General features: G+C 48.7%; 2 protein-coding genes across 6 annotated transcripts in view; both read right to left on the bottom strand.

Annotated features, from left to right (window-relative positions):
• Positions 1 to 3,233: 3,233 nt before the first annotated feature.
• On the bottom strand, positions 3,234 to 7,236 carry C2H10orf82 (chromosome 2 C10orf82 homolog). The gene is made up of 3 exons (XM_048334924.1): positions 7,182 to 7,236; positions 4,543 to 4,762; positions 3,234 to 3,447 (listed from the first exon to the last, which is right to left on the bottom strand). The coding sequence occupies exons 1-3, from the start codon at positions 7,234 to 7,236 to the stop codon at positions 3,234 to 3,236; spliced, it is 489 nt and encodes a 162-aa protein (XP_048190881.1).
• A 6,936-nt stretch (positions 7,237 to 14,172) lies between these two features.
• The window catches only part of Hspa12a (heat shock protein family A (Hsp70) member 12A), a 129,029-nt gene continuing 122,412 nt past the window's right edge, over positions 14,173 to 20,789 (bottom strand). For 4 of the 5 annotated variants that reach the window (XM_048338166.1, XM_048338165.1, XM_048338167.1 and 1 more), the window contains 5 exons: positions 19,117 to 19,203; positions 18,487 to 18,591; positions 17,127 to 17,385; positions 15,788 to 15,891; positions 14,173 to 15,075 (listed from right to left, as the gene is read on the bottom strand). In XM_048338166.1, the coding sequence (XP_048194123.1) occupies positions 14,438 to 15,075; positions 15,788 to 15,891; positions 17,127 to 17,385; positions 18,487 to 18,591; positions 19,117 to 19,203 (1,193 nt within the window). In that variant the 3' untranslated portion in view covers positions 14,173 to 14,437. The remainder of the gene's footprint in view (positions 15,076 to 15,787; positions 15,892 to 17,126; positions 17,386 to 18,486; positions 18,592 to 19,116; positions 19,204 to 20,789) is intronic. The other variant, XM_048338168.1, reaches the window with a different exon arrangement.

The raw sequence follows: 20,789 nt of genomic DNA, 5'->3' as shown, positions 1-20,789 counted from the left end.
CACACACACAATCTCTGGGAAAAGCTTGACTATTCACTAAACTTGGCCTCAGCTCCTTCAAGAGATGTGAACAACATTCTTTTGAGATATGTGAGATCTTTCTATGCAAACACAAACTCCCCCCCCCAAATTTAATTCAAATAAGGATTTTTACATTTTTCCCTAACTGTGAAAGTAATGCCTGTTAGCTACAGAAAATTGGGGGGGGGGGAGGAGAGAAAGCAAATAAAAACAACCAATATCATCATCAGAAGTATGAGTTTCTTCCTCCCAGTTTTACTAAAGAAAAACACAGTTGGGTGGGCTGGGACTATGGCCTAGTGGTAGAGTGCTCACCTCGTATACATGAAGCCCTGGGTTCAATTCCTCAACACCACATATATAGAAAAAGCCTGAAGTGGCGCTGTGGCTCAAGGGGTAGAGTGCTAGCCTTGAGCAAAAAGAAGCCAGGGACAGTGCTCAGGCCCTGAGTTCAAGCCCCAGGACTGGCAAAAAACAACAACAACAAAAAGAAAAACACAATTGGGTGGCTGTACACACTTAGGTTTGCTGCTCTAGTGGACATTTTATGGCCTGTCCCATTCATGGGTTGTATCTTAAATATTTCCCCATAGTGGTAACCTTCTAAAATACCGATGCTTAAATAATATTCTGCAGTGACCCTGAGTCCTGTAGAGATGAGGTTGTTGCTTTACAGGACAATCACTCTTTCTGAGGTCCTTGCTCCTCTTTTTTTTTGTGGGCCAGCCCTGGGGCTTGAGCTCAGGGCCAGGGCACTGTTTCTTGGCTATTTTTGCTCAAGGCTGATGCTCTACCATGAGTCATAGCTCTACTTACAGCTGTGTGTGTGTGTGTGTGTGTGTGTGTGTGTGTGTGTGTGTATGTATGTGTGTGGTTAACTGGAGATAAGATTCTCACAGACTTTCCCGCCAGGGCTGGCTTTGAACCACAATCCTCAGATCTCGGCCTCCTGAGTAGCAAGGCTGACAGGCATGAGCCACGGGTGCTAGGCATTTCAAGGGTTCTTTGCTATTTCTGGGATGCCCTGGTCACGCTGGTGAACTCTGTGGGCCTCTTCTCAAAATAACGCTTTCCAAAATCTACAGTCAAATAGGTAAGGTTATAAGAGAAAAGGAATCAAGAAAACAGCCACACAAGTGTTTCTTTCTCCCTCTCTTGGGTAGCACTGTGTTGGAAAGCAGGATACAGTAACTCTAATAGCTACTATATGTACAGAGATATGTATTAATGTTTCTAGCTGCTTGCAACAAATGATGCAAAAAAAAAACCAAAACTGTGATTTCTCCAGTTGATTACATTGAGAAATGAAGGCAATTCTAAGTTCTACTTACAGAGCTGATATCACTGGGGATGGGGGCCTTCTTTCCACAAAGATCTGCATCCTCTCCTCATTGGTCTCTAAAGGGACCTAAGGGAGAGGAGCAGGGAACAAGAATTGTTGCCTTGGAAAGAGTGCCCAGCAGAAGCCTACGGAAGCTCTGGCTCTGTGCATGTTTGAGCTTTGTGATGTCCATGGCCCCCTTGCCCAGGAGCTGCTTCTGATTTCTGATGAAGAAGGTAGAGCCAGAAGTCACTTGACAAGGAACACCAAAGGTGCCACCACCACCATAGCTAAGAGGCAGGCAAGGTGTCCCTGCAGGCTGCAGAGGAAGGGAGGCCCCGCGTACACCTCAGCTTTCAACATCAAGGCCCTGCCTGGAACAATAAGACAAGACGTTTTTGTCATGCAAAGCCACCAAGCTTGCATTACTTTGCCAAGCCTCTCTGGAAAGCTCAGAGATCTGTGCCTTCCGGCTGCAGCGTCCAGTGAACTGGGATCCTGAAAACCAAGGGTTGAAGTAGGCCTCAGGCCCCCAGATTTGGGGCAGATGGATGGGTTAGAAGGCTGGGACAAGGCTTCAAAGAGTCTGGGCAAGTTAGGAAGAGGAGACCACACCTTGACACTTCTCAAAAAGTACTTCTCTTAGAAGCCAGCCACTGGTAGCCCACGCCTATAATCCTAGCTACTCAGGAGGCTGAGATTTCAGGTTCAAAGTCAGTCCAGGCAGGAAGGTCTGTGAGACTCGTATCTCCAATTAACCACCAGAAAACCAGAAGTAGCACTGTGACTCCAAGTGGTAGAATGCTAGCCTTGACCAAAAAAAGAGCTCAGGGGCAGCACCCAGGTCCCAAGTTCAAGCCCCATGACCGACAAAATAAAAAGTACCTTAGAAAAACCCACAAACACCATAAGCAGACTAACAGATATCTTCTTTATTCCACCATGACCACCAAGGTCTCTGTCACTAATAACATGTTCTTACCAACAGCACAGAAGACAGATAGCAGTTGGAGTACAGTTGTCTTTCAATTCCCCTTGTGCCCTCTAGGGGGTGGGCGAGGGCTGATTCTGCAGGCCAGCGTTGCAGGCCTCTGAGCCTCTCCCGGGAGACGGGCACCTCCTAGGCCTCTGCGTCGAACTGCACCTTCCTGTGGCAGGTCACGTTTGGCCACAGAGCACAGTCACCTGTGGAACCTCTGGGGTTCCTGTTCAGGGGTCTCCCATGGGCAGGGCAGCTTTCTCCTGAAGAGAAAAAAATCGCAATGTGAGCTGCAGGCCAGGCCAGCTGAGCAGAGGGGGCTCTGCGCCCATTTCGTTTCCCTCTGCGAAGCAGAATGTACCCTCCCTGACTTACCGGAAGCGATGAGATCTGAGCACGTGGGTGGCAGTTTGTCCTGCTGCAGAGCATCTAAAAGATGAGGAGGCTCTTCAGAGACGACCTTATACATTCTAAAGGAAGAACCAAAGCCACATGGTTACTAGTTTAAATAATAAAAAATGAGAATAACAATGACTCACATAGGTTCCCCCAAGCAAGCACCATGTTTGATTCTTGTGGCCTCTGCTAGGAGTCTTTTCCCATTTTAAAGAAACCAACAGAGCCACTCCATGGGGTGCCGAGGCCCCTGCGACCCCTCTCCCTCGGGCGTCTTGGCCCTGTGGGTTGGTTCTCCCAGCCCCTTCCCTGAACCAACAAAGACCACTAGCAGCACAGTTGGGCATTAGAACTTGGCTGTATACTGGGAAGGGCTCGCAATACACAACAGCAAATCAGACCCAAAATGGTCCCTAGAGCATGAGTGGGGTACCTGGTAGCCCCAACCCTCAGCCAGTTTATCTGTGCTCTGCTCCCTTAGATCTTGCTCTCTATGGGTCTGACTTGAAGCCGCACTTACTCCTCATATGTCTTCTGCTTTGCCTTTGTATCCCGCTCTATGATATCCAGAAAGTCCTCATAGCAGTGTTTTGCCATGACCGTATACCTTGTGGCACAGCCAATTTCAGTGACCTTGGCTCTAGGCAGGTAACCTGCCCAGCCGGGGAGCGGGGGCTCATGGAGAGGTTTCTTCACATTCTTGTACTCTGCAAAGAGACGCCCACATTTCCTGAAGGTCTTGGAGAAACGCCCAGCAGGCAGCTCTCAGAAGCTCACTGGCATTCCAAAAGGGGATCCAGAAATCCCTAGCTCTCTACAGGTAATAAAAGCAGCACCAGGACTGGATGATGGTATATGTCAATCACCTGGGGGGGGAGGGCTTTCCAAGTTGAATTTCATTGAATTCTCTCACCCACCACATGGCACACCCACAATGCAATGTGTGGAGGGGCAGATGAAGACTTGCTGGTGGAGATAAGGAGAGCATCAGACTCGGCAGCACTTAGAACGTGCCTCCATGACTGTGACTGGCCAGCTAGATGGCCCTGGGCATTTTTCCTGCCCCTACTACCTTCCTGTGGTTACCGAGGCTCACAATTCAGAGCCGGAAGACACCCTTGGGAGCATGTAGTCCATCCTTCCCTTCCCTAGATGAAGAAGCTGGGGCCCAGGGAGGGGAAGCAGTTTATATTCGTTAGATCACAATGCTAGGCTATAGATCTTAAACTTGTGAAGAGAGTCTTCATAGCACTTGGAAATTATATTTTCTTGAAAATCACCCCAAGAACTGAAGTAATCTTAGTAAAGACAATCAATCTGTTACTTTTCCTATAGGACATTAGCTAGTACAGCAATCTAGGTCAAATCACCAGTGTGATTACTATTCTCTAATCATACCATCTGTCCTGGTGTTTCTTGTTTGACGTGAAACCTCTTCCTACAAGGCGAGTGCCTGGAGGGGCTGGTTTCAAACCCAGGGCTGGCTTTAGGTAGTGATCTCAGCCAGAAGCCTCACTCCTCCAAAATGGGGACAACAGTCTGGACGTGGTAGGCCTGTGTAGGCCTGTGGTGCATGAGCACAAATGATCACAGATGACACCCCCAAATCCCCAAGCTGATGTTGGCCTCCCCCCTGGCCCTCCCGGGGCTGCTCTCTCCCCGTCTCCCCAGGAATTCATCTTCCTGTAAAGAGACTGAGCTTTGGGGTTTCCTACAGAGGTGGGGGCTCCAGCCTGTGATGGATTTTGCTCCTTCTGTGGCTGCCCAGTGTGCCTGCTGGGATTTGAACCTGGGGCCAGGATCAGGAGTTTGGGAGTGGCCATACCCAGAGTCATGGGGATGATAGAGCCGGGCATAATCATGCAGCGACCGCAGGACCCTCTCCTCCGAACAGACGGGCTTCAGTTTCTGGCTGGTGGCCACTGAGTAGTGAAATTGATCCATGTTGTCTTTATGGCGCTGCGTTTTCTCCTGGAAGGCTTTTATACAGCTGTCTATGTTGTCCTGGCTGGAGGTTTCCTGGCAGCTGAGGTACGGCACAAAGCCTGCAACAACCCATGGCATCGCCACCTGAGCGCCAGGGCACAGGGGAGTCTGCACAGAACCCCAGCAGCACAGCCTATCCCCAGCTCCCCCCCCCACCCCCAGCCAACAACGCTGGATTTGCCCACAGGCCATTAATCCAAGCAGGGCTGTTTTCCCCACTGTGGCTGATCTCTCCCGTGGAGGGGAAAAAAAAAAAAAAAAGAAAATGACCTTGGAGCTGGGGGTGGAAGGCCTGTTTCAACAAAGGCGATGGCAGTCATATTCTTTGATAGCAAAGCCCTCAATGTCAGCCTGAGCAGCAAATGGGGAAGGCATTTAATGGGCCGAAATGATAGTCTGAGCAGTAATTGAAATTATTCATCGTTTTTTTTTTTTAAAGAGAGAAAGCGTATTTTCCTTGACACTTCCCAAATGCAATTTGGGATCTTTCTTGCTGGACCATGGAGAAATTGCAGGCTTATTAAAAGCAGGGACCCGATTATACAAAAAGGTAAATTCATTATCTGTGAGGCCCACCCCAGGACAAATTTTCACCATTTTCCACAAAATAACATGTAATCATTACAATTAGTATGGGTAAAACACAACTATTTATTTAAACTGGATGCTGAATCCTAAGTACTATAGAGTATTATCACAATGGAACCACTTTTAAAAGAAAAAAAAATGAGGACAACTGGTTAAGAGCTTGGCTTCAAACCATGGGGTAAATAAATATATATCTGTGGGTATGGGAGGCCAGTGTTTTTGCCTTTGTTCCACAGGCAAGAAATCTGGCTTCTGGTTCAAAGTGGCACACACCCTACCCACACATACTTCAGCTCTTGCGCTCCACCACATGCATTCTGGAAGAGTCTGACCCATGGTGGACTTTGACAGTGTTGAAATTCTCCACCCTCTACCCATTCTCTGCATAGCCCTGGAAAGTCAAATATGGAGGAGATCATGGAAACCCTAGGGCTTTTCTACAGTGGCATGTCTGCCACCAGGGTCTACTTCAATCCACATAGGTTTTATAAAAGGACATATTAGCTCACACACACACACAGTAACGTGATCTACTTCTATTAAGCTTCACTATGTTGAGCTTTGCTTAAGACGAAGATGTTTCAAAGTGCATCTGTGTCCTGATTCCTTTGGTGACCACAAAATCGTATGCATCCCATGTGATAAGGGTACACTGTGTCCCCCCAGATATATCCAAGTCTTAACTCTGGATGACCGTGACACTGGAAATGAGGCCATTGCAGTTATAATAGACTATCTAGAAGTGTGATTGTTCCAGGTTTGGGGGGGCTATAAAGTCAATGACTGGTGTCCTTGTAAGAGAAAAGAGACATTTGAGGTAGGAGGTGTTGGGACAAGTCGTAGGAACACTGAGGCCGAGACTGGAAAGTAATGCTGCCACAAGCCAAGAGACACCAGAATGGAGACTAAGTTTCTACTGTCTTAACCTACTCAGGTTTATGGTAATTTGTGACAGTAGCTTTAAGATTTTTTTTTTTTTTTTTTTTTGGCCAGTCCTGGGCCTTGGACTCAGGGCCTGAGCACTGTCCCTGGCTTCTTCCCGCTCAAGGCTAGCACTCTGCCACTTGAGCCACAGCGCCGCTTCTGGCCGTTTTCTATATATGTGGTGCTGGGGAATCGAACCTAGGGCCTCGTGTATCCGAGGCAGGCACTCTTGCCACTAGGCTATATCCCCAGCCCCTAAGATTTTTTTTTTAACTTTCCACAAGAAATTGATTCTTAACAGTCATGTAGATAATGGCCAGTCAGAGACTTCAATCTAAATTTGTCAGAATCCACAGCCTATTTACTTATCCAGTTAGTAGGACTAGGGTGAGACTGGGTAACCTTAGACTATTCCCCACTCCCACTCATGGGACATAGGATGTGCTATGGAGGCGGGACATAGTAAGTTCTCAGTCACCCAGAAGCCTGAGGAGGAGGAACCTTAGTGAGAGGGATCGTTGGTCCTAGCTCACCATAGACTAGGGTTTTCCTGGACACAGGACTTCCAGTATTACAATGAGGACACTTCTTGGAAAACCAAAGTAGTTGTCTAGCTGGCACGGGAAGGAATATGCGATTATAAGTACAAGGAAAGTCAGGAAACCCCAACTTGAGAAGCAAAGGGCTCATGTTTATGTACTGTGTCTACCCTTGTAGCATTATGTCCCTTTGGTCCAAACTTACTCAACAGACATGAAGTACTAGCCTATCAGATGGTGTCCTGGGCAGTCCTGTCTCCCTGCTCATCATAGCCCAGCTATCAGCCATCTGCAGCCCCAGGTACTGTGAGTACACGTCTTAAATTCTGAGGCACCTAAGCTGACTCAGGCAGCACAGCAGACAGAGACAGTGGGCCAGGGAAGAGACAGAAATCAGGAACATCAATCCCAGAGCACTGCCACTTACCACTGTAGCCTGGTGTCACAGGCAGTTCTCTCATGAAGGTCTTGGAAGGCTTCATGATTGCTCGCTCTGTGTTAATAAAGGTAAGAAGGAATGAAATAGTCTCACCCAAAGTCCTCGTTTCAAGAACGCAATGCACATGTGCAAGAGGCCCCGGGAGGAGAATGACCTTGAGGCTGGGAATGAGGCTGAGACAGCCCCACCATCTTACTTTAAAGCCATAGACATGAGTGGCTTTGTTTATAAACATGAATGACCTGGAACCAAAGGACCATCACCTTTAATGTTATCTTAGAAAACAGATGTACGGATAACTGATCAACCATGAGTGTTTTCTCTCCCTGGGAAGCTTTTACCCATCTACGCATCCATCCATTTGTCTGCCCATCTGTCTGTCCCTCCATCCATCCATCCATTCCTCCATCCCTCTCTCCTTCATGAACTATGCAATGTGTTAGAGGTTAGTAATACAAAAATGAATAAGGGCTGGGTGCCAGTGGCCCACGCCTATAACCCTAGCTACTCAGGAGGCTGAGATCTGAGGCTCGAGGTTCAAAGTCAGCCTGGGCAGGAAAGTCCGTAACACTCTTATTTATCTCCAATTAACCACCAGAAAACCAGAAGTGGTGCTGTGGCTCAAAGTGGTTGAGTGCTAGCCTCCAGCTGAAGAGCTCGGGGAAAGGGCCCAGGCCCAGAGTTCAAGCCCCATGACCAACAACAAAAAAATCATAAAAAATGAGTAAGACTCAGGAGCCCTAGGTAAAGTTTCATGAACCTTGTAGGAGGAGAGAGTTGAGGCACCCATGCCCCATGCCCCCCTCCTCTTAAATCCAGGTGGAAACTGGTTGTAATGGTAATTTTTGCCACCAACTTCCAGAACACCTGGCAATATCCAGAGATATTTGGTTGAAATTACTCAGGGCTGCCATCCTGTGATTCACCCAAGAGCTCCAGAACAAAGTTTGTTCTGGCTGAAGGGATCTAAAGTTCCTAAGGGCTGCCATGGAGTCCAAGTAGGAGCAGTAGAGTAGCAGGATGGTAGAGTGGCGGGCTGGGTAGACGGCAGGACGGGCAGAGTAGTGGGATGAGTAGAGTAGTAGGATAGGTAGAGTGGAGGGATGGGTAGTGGGATGGGTGGAGTAGCAGGATGGGTGGAACAGCGGGATGGGTAGAGTGGAGGGATGGGTGGAGTAGCGGGATGGGCGGAGTAGCAGGCTGGGTAGTGACATGGGTGGAGTAGCAGGATGGGTAGTGGAATGGGTAGAGCAGCCGGCTCCACTGCAGTCCCAGTAACGTAGATGCTGTCTCTGGTGTACGACCACCCTGGCTCACTCCAGGGCTTCGCAGTGGTCCTCTAGCGAGTCAGCGTCTGGATTCTGTGGCTCTGCCACCCCAGTCCCGCCAAGCCCGAGATCAGGAGATGCGTGTGGGATGTGTGGTCAGGGGTGTGCCAAGGGCTGAGGTCTTGGGACAAGCCACAGGAACAGAAGTTACTGGAAGTGTTCGTTTGGCCCAGTAGTAGGAGAGCACACATACACTGCCTGACCAAGAACTGTTCTCCAGCTTGCCACATGGTTTCTTAAGGGAATCGTATGACAAATACCTCACCTCTTCTACACCCATTTCCAGATGAGGATGAGAAAGGCAGCGGCCGTTATGGAACACTGGCCATGGAATGTGATGAAGGCATCTTAGTTCCCCCATAACTCCCTCCCTGTAACTTCCCCATAGCTTATTGGGATTCCTGCTTTACAGACAGGGTGAAACAAGGCCCAGAAAGATGTAAGTAACTTGTTTGGGAGCACTGGGGCAAATGTGATACCCGCCCCCAAGTCTCAGCGGTGGGTTTATTGCCCAGAAGTGTGAGGTTTGGGCAGGACCCAGTACAAGGTCACCGGGAAGAAATGGACAAGAAGTTTCAAAATGAGGATCCTGAGGCAGGGGCAGGGAAGGGGCCAGAGGGAGAGAGCAAGGACTTTCTCTTCCACCCACATCCCATCCTGACACCTTCCCCCCCCCCCGCCCCCGCCCCCACCTCTTACCTGTACAGTCCAATTACTGTAGGGAGGGCCTCCTGCCATCCGGCCTCCACTGGTCTTTGTGAGATCACCCTGGGTGGGCGTGGTCAGCACAGAACCCTGCCGCAGATGGCCCCACCCCTCTCCCAGAACCCACCTTCCCAGAATTGGAACCAGTGACCCCCAGGAGAAGAGCGGACCCAGCGAATTTCATGCACAGTTACTGGATGAAACCGATGGGCTGAAAGAGCCCTCTGCCTGGGTCAGGCCAGAGAGGTGGAAGGTGGTGTCCGAGTTGGCCAAAGGCTAAAGGGCCAGCAGAGGGGCCAGGGGAAGCCGGGGAGAGAGGCCGAGTTTAGGTACTTCCCTGGGCCTACCAACTTCCACCTCCATCCATCCCTGTCGCCGATTAGGAAAGGCTGTAGGGGTTTTTTGTTTTTGTTTTTGAGATGCTCCATAAAGAAGCCCTCAATCAAAATGTAGCCCAATGTCTAGGAACACTGAATCATATTCCTTTTTAACGAAACCTGATTCTCTGGGAGGAAGAGTCCCGAGTCTCCATCTCACTGGGTTCAAAGCACCAACCTGCTACTCTGTAAACCAGATGGAGAGTGACAATGATCTTACAGCTGGCTGGCCCTGGCTGCTGTCCTTACAGAGAAGGAAGCTGAGGCCCAATGGCCTACATGTGCAGAATATCTCCCAGCCATCCCTACCTCGACTCCCTGGAAACTCCCAGGAGATGGGACCAGCCATCATTTCTGCCCCTCTTCTGCTCCTGGGACACTATCACAGGCCATCTGCAAGCTCTTAGAGCCTAGAAGAAAGACAGCCAGTTCTGCATGCCTGCTAGGATGCTGGAGGGCAGGGCAACACCTTCGGCCTTCTGCTACTCTAATGATTCACCACGCCCCCAGTTTTTGCTTTCTCTGACCAGATCACTTTGTTCCCACCTGGGAGGGAAATCTGTGGGCAGCCAGGGAGCTTTGGTTCCCAGCAAAGGCCAGTCTTGTTGGAATGACTGTTAATAATGTTCATATCATCCAGGAAAGGACCCCAAAACCAGCCTCACCAGGTGGAACAGATCACTAATAATCTATAATCCCGTGTGCAAACCCACAATGAGAGAAACAAAGGAAATTCTGGGCCACATCAGATCCAGAGTTTGACTTTATTAAACGTCTGTGAAGACAGGAGCATTTGCTCTCCTGTCTGGTTGTGAACTGCTGCAAAGTTCTGTGAAGTTTGGATTTATCCTGTAGACCCCCCCCCCAAATGGCTGGGATTTTAGAATATGGTTCCATATTTCAAGCAGATGAGAGGTGTTAGTGATATTATGGCCAACAACTTTAAACTAGCCTTCCACTTAAGCCATTCCCCAGCCTCCGTGTGCAGCTTAATCACAGCCATTACATCTCTACAATGTGAAGTTCGATCTTCAACTAAGAATGCATTTTGACTCCTCTGTATACTGGTGCATGCGATTCTTTGCTACCCTGGCAATTAACCAGACCTGGACTCTAAAAGCTAAACTTGGTCTAAATAACATTCTAAGGTTGGGGCGGAGTCTGTCATCTGGCCTGGGCCATCACTCCTATGGCTCCTCCTTCTGTCAGCTTGTCTGGCACTGGGCATTCGTGAATGCCTGCTGTCAACAGGCAACAATTCTCCTTTTGGGTAAGATGAGTATCAGATAATAAATGCCAGTGACAACTGAGTAACGGGTCCACACCACAGGCCTCATAGAAACGTTCTAAGATTAGGAAGCATGTCTAAGCATATTTATCCAAGGCTTTTCTTCTAGAGTATTTCACTAGAAGGGACAAATTTAGGGGGGCTGTTTAAGGAGTTTAACTACTAGGGCTGCATCTCTGGAGCCAGAAGAAAGTCCAGTAGCATTATTACCCCCTCACTACATCTTCAGTTTTCTCCAACTTCAGATATCTGCCAGCTCAGTTAAAGGACATAGGAGAAAGGAAGCATTCTTTGTGTAAGGTGGGAAGCATTTTACATTAGCCAGGAAAAGAGGGGCTTGACTACATTGCTCACACTTAACACTCAACCCAGCGGGAAAGCTTGCTTTATGCACTTGGTTCCTTGATTTCACCCTGGCTTACTAAAACATCACACACAAGTGGACTATGCTTTGTCCTCAAAGTGAACGCTTTGCCCCATCAGGAAAGGTCAACAGCCCTGCAGGATGCAAGGAGTCTAAGAAGGATTTTCTGATTGGTTCCTCAAGACACTTTTCAGGGTTCATATTGCTGACCGCACCAAAACATTCAGCTCTCCAAGCCTGGACAGGAGAAATCAATACATTATATGCTCCTTTAAGTATAGCATTTGAGTCTTTGGGAGGGATGTGCACGTGGAAGGGGCTGATGAAGCTGTGGATTGAGGTGGCCCACGTGTTCACAGTGTTCTGACTCGTAGGCATCTCCATGTGTTGCTTTGTCTTGTACACATGGTCCATTGCTTGGTACTGGCACACATGGTTGATAAGCGACAGCAGTTAGAAAATAAACCCAGAAGCTTACAGGCAGCAATGTCATCAACAAAATTAAAGAGCATTTCCTTTTTTTTTTAACAAAACATTGTAGAAATGAAGATTCTGTACAAGATTCTACTATTGTATGTACATAAAATTATATTCCTCATAACGAAATTGAAAGGCTTGTTTGTAGACTATGGCTGGCAACACCAAAGAGAGATCCGTAACACTGAGCTTTGGAAGCAGAGCAGGCAGTGGGGAGACCCCTAGAAAACACACCTTGGTGCCTGGAGGTAAAATCCCCTGACTTAGTTATGAGACTCATCTACTTCTGTGATCTGATAGTGTTCCACATTCTAGCAAGGAATTCTGCAGCAGGCAATGTGAAAAAAAGAAGAAGATATGTTAAAATGAAATCTGAAATGCTATTTAAAATCTGCATATTGGCTGTGAGAATAGGTTGGTGAATCCAACTTGCATCTGACGTTCATTTGCTCATTCTCCATTCATTCATTCATTCATTATGCATGCCTCCCGTGATCTGAAATCAGAATGAATTCCAGCAGGTGGGAAAGACAGCTTTGAGCAGACCAGATGGACTGGGGATCAGATCCACAATTCTTTATCCTCAACTGGCTCTGGAATGTTGGAGAAAAGTGGCTTTGAGCATAAGAAAGTGGAGTAGGCAGACCTTTGGGTTGGTTCCTCAGTCAATTTCCTGGGTTCCTGTTGTGATACATCTCTCTAGATCCTTCCTGTGAGGGTTAAAAGGGTCACCCACCCACCCCCGGCCCCCGCTCGAGGCCAGGGGGAGCCCTAACCCACTCACCAGAAGGACAAGATGTGAGCTAAACCCTCTCCTAAAGGAACTCGGATAGGAAGACTGGAGGTACAGACTGGCTGTGCTACAGCTTGGACAACATCGAAATATAGTAATTCTCACATTCCAACTGAATTCTACTCCCGTATAACTTGCACTAAAAATGCCTGCCCTCTCTTCAAGTCTGCTCCAGTTAAAATGTTCCTGGAGCCAGGAACCTGCCCAGACAGCTAAGGGCTCCAACTAATTCTTCAGGACTAGGTGTACACATTCTTGTTAGGCAGATTTTCATGAAACACTTCCTAGAACAGGTGCTCCTTACATGCTTCACCACTGGATTCCTTTCAACAGCTGGGAAGAGATGTTCCAAATTCTCAAGAGGGACCAAGAAGAGCAGGCAGGAGGGGTGAGTTTAAAATGTCTATGCTGTTCAAGGCAAGAGGCTGTTCTGGACTTTGGGACTTTGCTATGTGAGCAAGGCAAATGGCAACCTTATCTCTTCAAACTGAAGTCCTACCAAGATTATCTAAAAGTGCTTATGATCCCAGAAAGTCAGAATTGGGCATTCTTGTAACTATATCACAAGATGTAAGTTAGTTCTTCTTTTCCCACAGTTTGGTTTCTTTTTCTTTTTTTCTTCCTTGTCTTTCTTTCCTTTCTTTCTTTCCTTTTTTTTTCTGTTATCATTAGAGCTTGGATGCAGAGCCTTACACTCGCACTTGGCTTTTTGGTTAAAGGCAGGTGCTCTACCAATTGAGCCACATCTCCACTTTTAGCTTCTTACTAGTGAATTGGAGACAAAGTCTTGCAGACTTTCCTGCCTGAGCTGGCTTTGAACCACAATCCTCCCATCTGTCTCCTGAGTAGCTAGGATCACAAGTGTGACCCACCAGTGACTGGCCTCACAGTTCCATTTCTGAGGTTTCAGTTATCCATGGTCAGCCATGGTCCAAAAAAAGTATAATACCATGTTTTTGAGAAAGATTCGCCATATTCATATGAATTTTATTGCAGTATGATTTCATAACTGGTCTGTTTGATCATTAGTTCTTGTTGTTTATCTCTTACTGTGCCTAACTTATAAACCAAACTTTTCCATAGCTATGTGAATATAGGAAAAAGCATCCTAAATATAATAGTTTGAGGCACCCATTGGTGATCTTAGAAGGGAGTCCCCACAGGTGAAAAGGAGTATTGCAAGTCGGAAGTTCTTGGACATCCATTTTCACCAAAGCAAGAGTTTACCTGCTGGAAAGCTACAGTGTCAGCTCGCCTACTCTCCCAGATTCTAGCCAAGGCTGCTGTTATTCACCACCAAACTTCTTAAGAATTTAAAGAATCTAAAATAATGCCCAGTGTAGGCAGCCTTCTACCACCAGCTAAAACAATGCACCAAATCCCCACTGAATCGCCGCTTTGAACCCCACCGTGGTCGTGAGAAGAAATTCATTGCAAATGGGTGACATTTCATATTGTCTGCCACCAAAAGGTTAAAAGATCTCAGCTGTAGAGTTCTTCCTGCTCAGTAGATCTCATTTCCATCTAGGAAGATGGCAGTAGGGTATCCTCAATCCTACACCACAGGGATCTGCTCAAAGCCAAGCGTGACCCATGCTGCAGAAGTGTACTGATTCCCTCATCTCGTCAGGTGACTTTTTTCTTTTGTAACCACTTTGGTACCTATGAAAACCATCTGCTTTTCTAGTGTCCCAGTCCCTGATCTCAATCTCAATGTCTGTCAGTTTTTCTGACTCCAAAGTGTCCTTGAAAAAAAAAAAGGTTACTTCTCACCCTGGTTGTTTTCATCTTTCTTGCTGAAATTCAGGTGAGCAATGATGGGAAGGGTCAAGGTCAGGCCAAGGACAGTTAAGGTTGGGGTCAGTGGATGCAGATGAGTCAGTCCATGGGGACAGGTGGCAGGGAGGGATGGTTAGTAATTTAAGAAGTCAATCCCCACTTTGACACTCTTTGAGGTGGCTATATCCACGGCTGTGGCCTTGATCTCGGTGTCCCCGAACTGCATGAGGGTCTGGATTTCCCTCCGGGCCGGCACGGCGGTGCCGCTGGTGCCCGTGAGATCCAGGCGGAGCGTGCCACACTTCTTCACCCCGGGGTCAGTGATGAAGCTCACGTCGTCCTGCTCCGAGCTGTAGATGTTGATGACGATGACCAGCTGCGACGGCTTGGCTGGGGTGTAGCTCCGCTTGACCAGCTCCCCCAGGGCCACGGACTGATCGGCCGAGATGAATTTGTCGAAGACATCGGTGCACCAGCGAGTGCCGTCCTTCACCAGCAGCTTCTCGGCCGGGTGCTTGCCCTCCACGTAGCGGTTCAGCACGCCCACCCCGTAGGTGAGTGGGGACCGGCGCACCTTGATGACCGCGGGGTCCAGGCCGAAGAGGACGGCGCCCTTGAGGATGGTGAGGCCCACGTCCTGAGGGATGATGATCCGGCACTTGTCACCGAAGGCAGACTGCACCGCCTGCTGCAGGAGTGGGGCTTCGGCGAAGCCCCCCACCAGGAAGAGGAACTTGACCGTGGACACCTCGGGCTTCTGAAACAGGTCCTCTGCAAGGGAAGGGGAGGGGAGGAGGCCGGGTCACCAAACACCAGCAAGGAGAAGGCGGCCGGGCTGCCCTGAGTCTGTGTGGAATGGACCCAGTCGCTCAGGCCAACTGGAGGGCTGCCCACGCCCAAGGGCCCTGAGCCCTGTGTTAGGCTGAGCTCGTCTTCTGGAGAGTTTTGCACACCAGCGCCAGTGCTACCAGGAGGTGCACGTTACCAGGGGGGCTCAGAAGGGAAGGTTCTTATGGGTTTCTCCACCCATGATTCTGTTGGGTAAATCAAGGTAAATTCTCCTCCCACTACCAGGGCTTTTGATTCGCAGGTGAGGGGTGGGAAGAGGAGGAGGAGTTTGGGCCTCCAGATGGCCCTGATGAAGGCCAGTACAGCCGGATGCCGGCATCTCTAGGCTCTCACTGGTTCACATGACAGCTTCTTCAGGGGGGGGGAGTCCTCATTTGTGCTTCCCAGCTCTCTGACTTAGAAAACTAATCGTTAGCTCAGCTGAGGACAGGGTCGCAGCTGCTTTTCAATATCTGAGATGCAGATTCTGGAGCCTTGGTGTAGCAACCGCCCTCCGACGTGCACAAGCCCGCCCTCCTCCCGCCCAGCGCCGGCCTGTGGGCACCATGTGCAGAGGCCCTGCCAGCCTGACTGGTTGGCGATGCCGGGGCCGCATTCTTACGGCTGTGCCCCCGGTGGCCTGGCCGGTACTTACGGAGGTGTTCGATGATGCTGTCAATGGTTGGCTTAAAAAGGGCGTTCATGGCATCTGGACTCATTCTCAGCATCCCCTGAGAGGACCACTTCACAAAGTCCACACTGGAAACACGGCACAGGGAGGAACAAGCAGTGAGTTCTACACAACACCCAGGCTCGCCTCCTAGCCGTGAGCTGTGGCAGAGCCACGGTGTGAGCAGCGTCGCCCTGCACGTTGCCAGAACCGGGGCCCTTGGAAGCTGAGCGCTAACTGCTTCTGCCTGAGACGCAGCCTCTTGCATGTCCCTTAGCTTTTCACTATACTGACCTTCCCTGAGCACAATGAAGGCCAAAGTCTCGTGAAGGCGACAAGGAGATAAATGGAGGGATTTCTCTGGCTTCTGGAGGACTACCAGCAATAGTTGGATAGAAACACATGAAAGGCCCATAGGATATGTTTGTTGTCAGGCTTCTGTGTGCTCAGGTGCAGCGTCTAAGCCCTGCACAATGTCACATCACGGGATAAGCCTAATCCTAAGGGAAGGCCTCGTGGCCTCTACCAAAGACCCAGCAGCAGTACAGAGCGGAGAGAGCCGTGGATTTGTGGTGTGGCTAGGCTCCATTCTGGCCCCATCCCTTTGTAACTACAAATTCTGAACCTGTTGTCCTCCACTTTCTCCAGGGCTCGTCTTCCCATCCGGAAGGCAAGGGTGATTGACAGCACCTGCCACACCTGCCTCACAGTTTGGGAAGGTTGGAAAGATCAAAAACGCCACAGTCACTTCTGAAAACATTTAGGAAAGTTTGGGGTACCAAACAAATGTCAGTTTGTTTGGAGAGGGTCTCACTGTAGCCCAGGCTGGCCTTGATCAAGACATCCCCCTGACTCTGTTGCTTCGTTGCTGGGACTACAGACACATGCTACCCTGCCTGGTTCAGAAACTATTTTTTTTAAGTCACTAGGAATCTATGATTTTTGTCTATCAATTATTAAATTGGGCTGTGAAACATCTTTTCAACAAACTGAGCTATGAATACTGGCTTGAAGCCACGCCAGATTCTCATAGGAGTCATTCGGCATTTATCAAACACATACTTTGGACCTGGAACTACAGCAGTGGCCAGACTATGTCCCAGGTACTATGCCAAGCACCTAACACAAGTGAGTTCCTTTTATGCTCACAACCACTCTTTGAGGTTAGATGGGATTATCATCCCCATTTTCCGGATGAAAAAGAAAGGAAAAGAAAACTGAACCACAGAAAAGTTGAGTCACTCGCCCAAGACCACACAGGTATACAGAATTAGAACTCAGAGTCCACAGCCCCCCACCCCCACCCCAGGCCCGGATCGCTCACTTGCTCTTCCTCAAGGCGTGTTCCACACTGTGGCCGCGGAACTTCTTGTAGTAGTCGATGAAGGAGAAGGGCAGGGTGATGTTCAGCGGGTTGGTTCGGTCCGGGGCAGCTGCTCTTTTCCGAGATTCAAACGCTATCATCAAGTCGACCCAGGCTGCAGGACGTTTGATCTTGAATTGTTCAATGAAATCCTCACCAAATATTTTACACAGAAGTTTTTCAAATTCATAATCTACGCCCAAGGATCCATAGGGTCCACCTGAGTGCAGAAGGAAACAGGAACCCACGATGTTAAAAAAAAGAAAACCAACAAAACCAGAAGCGATCTCAATTGTGAGAGTCAAGCCTACCCGTGCTCTTCTCTAAGGCACAAAGAAATGCAACTGGGGGCCCAACTTGGCAGGCAGACCACAGCTGAGCATTTTTACTTACAGTTATTGAATACCCTTAGGTTCTCTCATTCAATATGGAGAACATTTTTCCTGCAGAAATCGCTCCTCAGTAGACTGTTGTAAGTCAGTAACATCTCCAATATGATCCATACATGTAGTTAACTTGGAGCTCCCAATGAAAGCCAAGCGCAGAGACTGGGAAATCCGTGGGTCTCACCTTATGTCCATGATGTACCAGCATGGGAAAGGTTGTGTGCTCTCTTGAGATCCCACAAATCTTTTGCCTTTGACTAATGCATGTTCTTTGCCGTGGCAATCTTGATCCAAGCCTAGGTGATTGAGACCTCCCTGACTTTATTCTAAATCATAGATGACAGCAGGTTGCAACCATGTCCTTGAATAACTTTCAAAAACAAACTCCCTTACAGGTACTGGTGGCTCACACCTGTAATCCTACCTCTCAGAAGGATGAGATCTGAGGATGTGGGCAGGAAAGTTCATGAGACTCTAATCTCCTATTAACCACCATGAAGCTGGAAGTGGAGCTGTGGCTCAAGTGGTAAAGCACTGACCTTGAGCACAGAAGGTCAGGGACAGCAGCCCAGATCCTGAGTTCAAGCCCCAGGACTGGCATGTGTGCATGTGTGCATGGGTGCTCTCTCTCTCTCTCTCTCTCTTTCTCCCTCTCTCTCTCTCTATATATATATATATGTACACACACACACACATATATCCTTCTTTCCCCCCTCTCCCTCCCTTGACCAAAACCCAATGAGTTGTAATGAGTTTGAAGGAACATTTAACTACACTTTTCTTTCCAATTTCAAACAGATGTGCGTGTTCCCACTGCTTATAGTCCAAATGCTAGTGACATGGAAGGGGGAAAAAAAACACACTGAGAAAAGACTGAAATGAACAAAACAGAAGTACATGAGAATGAGACCCTGTCGGGGATGAGAAAAGCTCACCTGTTGCTTTATACAACTCCTTCAGGTGTCCCTCTGGTAGGCGTATCTGATGGACTGTCAGGTCTACAGTGCCTCCACCACTGTCCACAACGACATACTTGTCACCTAGTGGAAAAACAGCCATCCTTTACATAGAACACTTGTCAACCGATCTCAGAGAAAATAACTGGTATACCTAGCTAAGTGCCATTAAGCCCATTCATTAGCACAGTGGTTTTGCTAATTAGAAACATAGCAGGTTATTCATGACTTGAGAGAATGCAATCCCATCAGTCCAGGAGGGCCAGCTGAGTATAGATGATAAAGAACCCAGATGAGCGAGTCTTGAAGACCAAAGCACACCCTGGCATACCCCGGTACCTGCTGTCCAATGCAAAACGTCTCCAGGACTGGGAAGCCTCAACCCCTACCTTTCTTTGGAAGAGTTCATGTCATTTTACAGCATGCAAAACTGAAGCTCCCAAAAGGGCTCTGCCTGAGTGAGTGGCTTTTAAACCCCACTAATGTGGAACATTTTTCTCAAAGCACAAACAAAAGGAACAAATGGGAGGGGGGAGCACCTAGGAGCACACATACATTAAAAAAAAAAATCCAACAAGGGCAAAGAGCATTCAAGTTCAAGGACGCTACCTTCCTCCAGCTCGGACCAGATTTCTCCTATGACATTCTCCACCAAAAATGTCCGGCTCTGCCGATTACGCCGTACATGTTCCTTGGCTAGTGGCCGACAGAAAGAAAATGATGATGGGTAAGAAAGCATGAAAAAGCAGACAGTCATCAGCAGTCAGTGGAGACGAGTGTGAGCAGGTATAGGAATGGAAGGCCTATTGACACTTGACCGAAATGATGACAAGACACAGCATTAGCGATCACAAAGCCCAGCTCTTCCCAGGAAAAAGCAGCTCTTTCTGACAGCTTTCACCCATTCATCTGCTCCGTGGCTTTTACCTGGGCCCAGCAGCAAACCCACCCAGATGAGAATCTGAGCTCTGCTGACACCATTCTATAGGTTAATGACAATGGGCCAACTGCCTGACTTTGCTGCTCCAAGGAAGGAAGCAGCATGCCAACCAGGGCGCCCGGTGAAAACAATCTCCTGTCGAGGGATTCTGTCTGATATAAGGGATGATATCCCCCCTAATCTAGATCCTAGATAAACACATGGCCCGGGAGCCATTTCCTGACGCTTTTCAAGCCAATGTGCGCGGCAGCCACAAGGTGGCGCTTCAGCCAAAGATGGCATCCCAACCTGGTTAAAGCCTTGAACTGCCTGGCTCAGTTAGAAACCCCGGGTGGGGGGCTGGGAATATGGCCTAGCTTGCCTCGTATACATGAGGCCCTGGGTTCGATTCCCCAGCACCACATATACAGAAAACGGCCAGAAGTGGCGCTGTGGCTCAAGTGGCAGAGTGCTAGCCTTGAGCAAAAGGAAGCCAGGGACAGTGCTCAGGCCCTGAGTCCAAGGCCCAGGACTGGCCAAAAAAAAAAAAAAGAAACCCCGGGTGGGGGGTGGGGGGGGTCAAGCTCTGTGGGAGCCCGCCACCCCTGCCGTGGGTTAGACCAGGGCACACGTGATCGTCTTTATGTTCAGATGAGGGAACCAGGTCAGGAGAAGTTAAAGGGCTTGCTGCTCCTACAACTCTTGTGTTGCAGCCCAAAATATCCTCTCAGCACACACCGCCTCTTGCCTTTGGGCTTTAGCAATTTATAGGAAAAAGCAAGATAAAATGAGGGTTAGGGATGGGCAAGATGCTTTGAGAAATATTTAGGAAGCAACAGAGCATAGAAAAGGTGGCCTCAAGCCAATCTTTTAGCCCTTCTGGGTCTCAGTTTCCTCATTCATAAAATAGAGAGTATTATTAGCTAGTTGGTCTCAATTTCTCATGGGCAGAGGAGGGACTGCTTCTAAATTTATTCTGGTCCTCTAATGCATAACTGGTATGACAGCGGCACATAGCAGGTGGCAGTGAAGGGAAAGCACCTACTACAAGACCTGCTGGTCGCCGGCCGTGACTGATTCAGAGCAGATGAAGAACGCAGTGCCCCATCCCATCTCCCCACCCTCCGCCACCACTGTGGTTTGGGTTTTGTTCTCCCAGTTCCCTAAGCAAGTACTTTCAACTTGTCCATCAAATTGATGGTCATCCAACGAAGCACTCTTCACCCTCCTGCCTCTTTCAGCAAGAAGCACTGTTTACAAAAAAAAAAAAAAAAAAAAACTTTCCTGGGGACCAGAAAGTCTGGGCAGCCCTAAGTTCTTCAGAGTGGAGAGGGAGGCACCCTAAGAGGGCACCTCAAACTTT

This window comes from Perognathus longimembris, chromosome 2, assembly GCF_023159225.1.
Source record: "Perognathus longimembris pacificus isolate PPM17 chromosome 2, ASM2315922v1, whole genome shotgun sequence".
In the NCBI taxonomy this organism is placed as follows: Eukaryota; Metazoa; Chordata; class Mammalia; order Rodentia; family Heteromyidae; genus Perognathus; species Perognathus longimembris.
The sequence above is the reverse complement of the archived record's forward strand: the minus strand, read 5'-3'. Positions and strand labels throughout refer to the sequence as shown.

Bases quoted from the DNA above. Each gene is read 5' to 3' on its own strand.
- C2H10orf82 (XM_048334924.1), bottom strand. From the start codon at position 7,236: ATGAAGCCTTCCAAGACCTTCATGAGAGAACTGCCTGTGACACCAGGC. The intron at 4,763-7,181 runs GTAAGTGGCAGT...GGGTTGTTGCAG, and splicing joins TGTGACACCAGGCTACAGTG to GCTTTGTGCCGTACCTCAGC. The intron at 3,448-4,542 runs GTATGGCCACTC...CAAGACCTTCAG, and splicing joins TATCATCCCCATGACTCTGG to GAAATGTGGGCGTCTCTTTG.